This window comes from Sinocyclocheilus grahami, unplaced genomic scaffold (genome assembly GCF_001515645.1).
Source record: "Sinocyclocheilus grahami isolate Dianchi unplaced genomic scaffold, SAMN03320097.WGS_v1.1 scaffold230.1, whole genome shotgun sequence".
NCBI classification, from domain to species: Eukaryota; Metazoa; Chordata; class Actinopteri; order Cypriniformes; family Cyprinidae; genus Sinocyclocheilus; species Sinocyclocheilus grahami.
This window is the reverse complement of record NW_015505409.1, coordinates 96901-103370: the sequence shown is the minus strand read 5'-3', so window position 1 is coordinate 103370 and position 6470 is coordinate 96901. Positions and strand designations below refer to the sequence as shown.

At 41.7% G+C, this 6470-nt stretch overlaps 1 protein-coding gene across 4 annotated transcripts in view; it reads right to left on the bottom strand.

Annotated features, from left to right (window-relative positions):
* The window catches only part of tbc1d8b (TBC1 domain family member 8B), a 22922-nt gene extending 21935 nt beyond the window's left edge, over positions 1 to 987 (bottom strand). For 3 of the 4 annotated variants that reach the window (XR_001610442.1, XR_001610443.1, XM_016288176.1), the window contains exon 1: positions 710 to 987. Coding sequence is in view for 1 of the 4 variants with exons in the window: in XM_016288176.1 (XP_016143662.1) it covers positions 710 to 836 (127 nt within the window). In the remaining 3 variants the exon portion in view is untranslated. The remainder of the gene's footprint in view (positions 1 to 709) is intronic. The other variant, XR_001610444.1, reaches the window with a different exon arrangement.
* Between the last annotated feature and the right edge of the window lie 5483 nt (positions 988 to 6470).

Genomic DNA, 6470 nt, shown 5'->3' with positions numbered 1-6470 from the left:
AAAAAAATCTAAATATTGAGAAAATTGCATTTAAAGTTTTGGCCGAGAAATTACATTCTTAGCAATGCATATTACTAATCAAAAATTTGGTTTTCATTTTTTACAAAATATCTTCAAGGAACATGATCTTTACTTAATATCCTAATGATTTTTGGTATAAAAGAAAAATCGATAATGTTGACCCACACAATGTATTGCTGGCTATTGCTACAAATATAGCGTGCGACTTAGGACTTAAAATAAAGTGCAACTCTAGTTCTCATGCAAATGTTCATCATTAATTATATTTCTCAAAACATTTCATGTTCAAATTGCAGTTATCATGCTGCCCTTTACTGACAGGATATTCCCAAGTCGCTTCACCAATCAACACGGCCTTCTCTCAGAGTGACACTGGAGAGAGAGCATCTGCAGTGAACACCTGATCCTCCTCAAACCTAAACAATCCGACGTCACAGCGTGACGCAACAACTCCTGTCAAAGAGAAGGAGCAGACCTACACGAATAGTCTCCGCTTTAAACACGTTTCGGCTTCTAAATATATCATATCTGGAGGAATGTTGCATTTTTAAGTAGCCTACCTTTATGCACACGGCCAGTTTACCGCAGTGGTGACGTCGTCAGTCCACTGACAGTCAAATTTACAAAAACATCCAATCTGCAAGACTGCATTAACCCTTGACCTGCTGCAAAAGCACGGTAACGTTACCTGTCAACCCGCCGCTGTCCTCACCGTATCCGCGTCTGCGCTGCAGCACGAAGTAATCGTTGGATTTCTCCGTCACCCATAACTTCAGCGCGTTTTTGAGAAGCACCTCTTCGGGTTTGAGCCACATGCTGGAATCTGTTTTCAGAGACGCGCGTCCTCTCGCATGACACTCGTATCATCTCAAGCGCATACACCCATCGATTGAGTGTTGCTTGCTCTTGCGCCGCTTTTCCCACGTCGACAGAAACTGAGCCAAGACAGCAACCCCGGCGCCGCTGGGATTGTAGTCTTCCACATCTGCCCCGCTGAGCAGAGGAAAGCGCTGCCCTGAAAACTATTCACTACACTTCCCATAATCCCCGCGCCACCTCGTGACCTTGTTTCAAATTATTTAAAGGGACAGCAACATATGTTTATTACGACGCGTTGTCACGATACCGCCCACAGCGGGTTTACCTGGAGCTCGTCAGGTTTTCCTCCATGCCAAAGCCTTCAGACGTCGCTCAGGAATAGGGATGAGAATCTTTAAAAAAAAAGTTTTTAAAAGAGTCCGGTTTTACTAATTAACGGTTCTTTAAGTACTTTTAAAGAAATAGCAAAAGTCCAATGATGTGTTTACATTTTTAAAGTGTTAATAGTTCAATAATAGGCTCTTAATATATATTTTTAAAACTCTAAAGAAACAAAACATTGTTACATTTTATGAAACGCCATTGATTACAATCCAGCTTGTGTATCTTCAACAAACTGTTTCATCAGTTACACAAATTTAAAGGGGTCATATGATGTTGCTAAAAAGAACATTATTTTGTGTATTTGGTGTAATGAAATTTGTTTATGTGGTTTAAGGTTAAAAAAACACATTATTTTTCACATACTGTACATTATTGTTTCTCCTCTATGCCCCACCTTTCTGAAACCCATCGATTTTTACAAAGCTGAAAAGGCGAGGTGTGCTGTGATTGGCCAGCTATCCAGTGCACTGTGATTGGCCGAATTCCTCAAGCGTGTGACGGAAATGTTACGCCCCTTAACATACTGTGATGATGCCCTGTCAGGCCGGAGTGTAACATAAAACTCTGTCTGCATTTGTGATCGGAGAAATGGCAAACAACAAGCGCTACTCTACACTGCCCAAAACTCGCGTTTGAATCGTCAGTGGCAAATTCTTTAAATATAAAAAATTTACTTACAGTCAGAACAGCCGGCATTGTAGTCTACTCTCCCAGGATCAGGAAACAGTCCTCCATAAAATGTGCTGCACACATCTGAATATTTGGGTTGAAGTGTTCTGGAACAGTGTTGTAAATACAACTTAACCACTGATTTCTAATCGTGTCCTCTTTTGGAAGGCCAAACAAAGTAGTTTAGCTTTCACAACGAAACACAGAGTCACACACGGCGGCTGGAGGGCTAGAGTGAGCAGAGGCGGCGGGCTTGGCCGGCGGACTCGACGAAGGTGCGGCCGGCAGGCTTGCGGCAACCACATGTGACGACCCCGGGCTGGACTCCGCTTCGTCCACGGTGAAAGCCGATCCGGCGATCCACAGCGCAAAGTTGATGTATTTCCTCAGCGACCAGCACGGGTCAGCTCTAGGCATGATATCGTTCCTTTTTTTGAAGGCCAAACAAAGTAGTTTCGCTTTCACAACGAAACAGTGTCTCCACGGCATGGTGGCGGCAACAATACTACAGCGAGAATAAAAGTTGCGGCTTCTTTCTTTGCGTGAACATTTGGGCGGCGTTATGCAAATCTTCCCACATAGTGACATAGACATGTGGGGGCGTGTTAGAACGAGCCGTTTTAGGTAGGCGTGGTTGACTCTTAACTTTTATAAAGAATATCTCTTTGGATTTGAGACTTTAGTCTTTGCAACTTTAGAGATCTTCTTTATGCACCAAGAGCTTGTAACACTTCAAAGAGAAAGGAAATATTGAAATCGCATCATATGACCCCTTTAAATCTTTTCTTTTCTCGCTTTGTCTAGCGGAACAGTGATGTCAGCACCCATCCTTCACTGCCAGGAAAGGAAGACCCGATACAGCAACACCAGCATCGGGTCAGATCCACTCTATTTGCAGGGTCAACGCGAGGAAAGCAGCTGGTCCAGATGGAGTCACTGGATGGATCTTGAAAGCCTGTGCAGACCAGTTGGTAGAGGTATTTACCACCATTTTCAACCTCTAGCTATTACAGTCTGCTGTCCCCACCTGCCTCAAGTCAGCGATGATCATCCCAGTTCCAAAGAAAACCACAGTAAACTGCCTGAATGACTATCGTCCAGTTGCTCTAACCCCTATCATCACCAAATGCTTTAAGACACTCATACTCTCTCACATCAAAACTGTCATCCCTGCCGATCTCAACCAAAACCAATTTGCTTACCGAGCAAACAGATCGACAGAAGATGCAGTCATCAAAGCTCTCCAAACTGCACTTACACACGTGGATTACGGAAACGCTTATGTAAAAATGCTGTTTGTGGATTTCAGTTCAGCTTTTAATACAGTCATCCCCCACAAACTCGTTCAAAATCTGAGCAATTTGGACCTAGGCAGTTCATTGTGTACATGGATACTGGACTTCCTGCGCAACAGACCTCAGAATGTCTGGATGGGAGGTCACGCATCATCATCATCAACTCCCATCCTGAACACTGGTACACCACAGGGGTGTGTCCTCAGCCCCCTCCTCTTCTCGCTCTTCACACACGACTGCTCCCCCATCCATTCCACCAACACCATTGTCAAATTTGCTGATGACTCCACCATGGTGGGACTGATTACAGACAATAATGAAACAGCCTACAAGGAGGAGGTCCAGCATCTGACAAAATGGTGTTCCCTCAATAATCTGGACTTAAACATATCCAAAACTAAAGAACTTATCATTGATTTCAGAAGATCAAGGCGTACTGAGCACTTTGCAGTCTGCATACAGGGTAAGAAGGTCGAGAAGGTAGAGAGCTTTAAGTTCCTTGGTGTGCACATCTCAGCCGAACTCACCTGGTCCGCACACATCTCCCATCAGGTGGGGAAGGCACAGCAAAGACTGTACTTCCTCAGGAAACTGAAACAGGCACACCTCCCTCATCGCCTGCTGACCAATTTCTATCGGTCAGCAATAGAGAGCCTTCTGACCTACTGCATCACAGTGTGGTTCAGCAGCTGCACAGAAGAGAATAAAAAAGACCTGCAGCGGGTGGTGAAGGTGGCAGAGCGCATCATTGGCACAACACTACCTTCCCCTCAAAGACATTTACACTGGCCGTCTTAGAAAGAAAGCCAGTTGTATCATAATGGACCCCACTCACCCCGGACATCACCTGTTTTCCCCTCTGCCCTCTGGGAAGAGATACAGAACAATCAAAACGAGGACTAACAGATTAAAGAACAGTTTCTTCCCTCAGGCAGTCAAATGCATAAATCCTCCTCCTTCCCTCCTTCTGCTCCCAAGCATTATCGAACAATAAACCAATGTCTCAGGTCTACAAGTGCAATTGTACACACGCACACACCATACTGCATATTTGCACTAATTTGTAAATACCTCTCATATGTTTACACAAATCTTATACTGTTACACTATGTTTTTTATTCATACATCCTGATATACATTCCTATACACCAATACTATGTATACTGTATGCTGCACTGTTGTTTTTGTTTAATTTGCTTCAGTTTGCACTATAATTGCAATTTGCACCCTGTTTTTACTATTTCTGTTGCCTTTAGGCCTTCTTTTTTAAAAACACAGTATGTCTTATCATCTTTATGCTGATGATATTCAGATTTATTTGCCTATTAGATCTGGAGGATTCTCATTAATTTTTGTTATTATGTCTTGAGGAGGTGAAGTGCTGGTTAGAGCAAAATCGCCTACAGCTAAATGCGAGTAAATCTGAAGTAATCATTTTTGGGCCAAATAAGGTTGTGGACTGTGATATAAATGATGTGTTAGGTACATGGACAACAAATGTGCAGTCCCAAATAAAAATCTGGGAGTAATTTTTGACTCAGCTCTAACGTTTGATCATCAGATTAAATGTGTGGTGAAAAGTTGCTTCTTTCAGTTGATGACCATTGCAAAAATGAAATCATTTTTGTCTGTTGCTGACCTTGAGATAGTGATTCATGCATTTATCTCCTCCCGTTTCGACTACTGTAATGCACTTTATTTGGGAGTGAGCCAATCTCTTATTTCAAAATTGCAATTGGTCCAGAATGCAGCTGCGATGCTCCTTACTAGTACAAAGAAAAGGGAGCATATTACTCCAGTTTTGGAAAAGCTGCATTTGCTTCCGGTTAAATATCGGATTTAGTATAAAGTTTTTCTGTACGTTTTTAAAGCCGTCCATGATATGGCCCCAGAATATATTACGGACCTGATTCATATTAACTATGGTAGACATCAAAGATCATTTAACTGCTTACTGCTCTCAGTTCCGAAAACTCACCTGAAAACTAAGGGGGATCGTGCATTCTCAGTTGCTGGCCCAAGACTGTGGAATACCTTTCCACCTGACATCAGAGCTGCACCCTCAGTTGATGTTTTTAAATCTCGTGAAAACACTTGTTTTCTATGGCTTTTAATTGCTGACTTTTGGAAGATGTAAATTGTTTTTCTGTTATTGTTGATTTTAGTTTTTACTATTCTCATCTTGTGTTGCTGTACAGTCCTTTGGTCTACTTTGTAGTGGAAAGGTCTCTATAAATCAAGTAGACTTGAGACTAGACTACAATATCTTGCACTAACCATTGTATATATTACCTTCTGGAATACCTCTCTTCTTGTCTATTTTAGTTTTATTTGTATCTATTTATGTTGGTCTATTATGCCAAAACCTTGTGAGCTGCTAAACAGTCTTTCGTTGTTTAAAACAATAACAATAAAAATCTATTCTATTCCATTCAAGTCTCAAAGAACAGTAGGCTAGATCTTGGTGCAATGTCAAAAGTAATAAATTGCGATTCAGATTAAATTATTAGCAGCTCCGATTTATGTTAAAGGAGACATATTATGCCCCTTTTTACAATATGTAATATAAGTCTCTTGTGTCCCCAGAATGTGTCTGTGAAGTTTCAGCTCAAAATACTCCACATATCATTTATTATATCATTTTGAAAATGCCTATTTTGAGTGGAAGCAGAAACACATTGTTTTTCGTGCCTGTCTCTTTAAATGCAAATGAGCTGCTGCTCCCCGCCCCCTTTTCCAGAAAAGAACTGCGCCATTACAGCTCGTACCTGCTAAAAACATCTGTTTTGGTTCTGATTATCTCACTGAAATCATGCATTTTAAACCATATTAGTTTAAACTTCAGATATATGGTTTTCTGAGCGCACACATCCGAAGCACACGGACAGAAAGCGGCTGTCACAGGCATGTGGGTACTAAACTAAGTTCTTATTCACACAAAAGTTTACGTTAAAAACACACGATTTACAAAAACAGTCGGTTATGTCTGTGAAGGTAAACAGCTGGGAAATAAATCGCATGTTTATTTTAGATCTGTGTGGCAGCAGCAATATACAGTAAATAAATTGATAAATGCACTGCTCTGTTGTCTCCTCTGAGGCTGGGACTCTAAACAGTGTTCTGTGCTCGTCTGTGCAGCCAAAGACAGAACAGTTAGCATGTTTTGCTCAAACTTTTGCCATGGCATTAGAACTGGTACACCGTTGTCGCTTGCAAAATCAAAAGGACAGCACCGTGGGTGGAAACTTACAGATTAAGGGGCGGTAATATTATAATGAGATC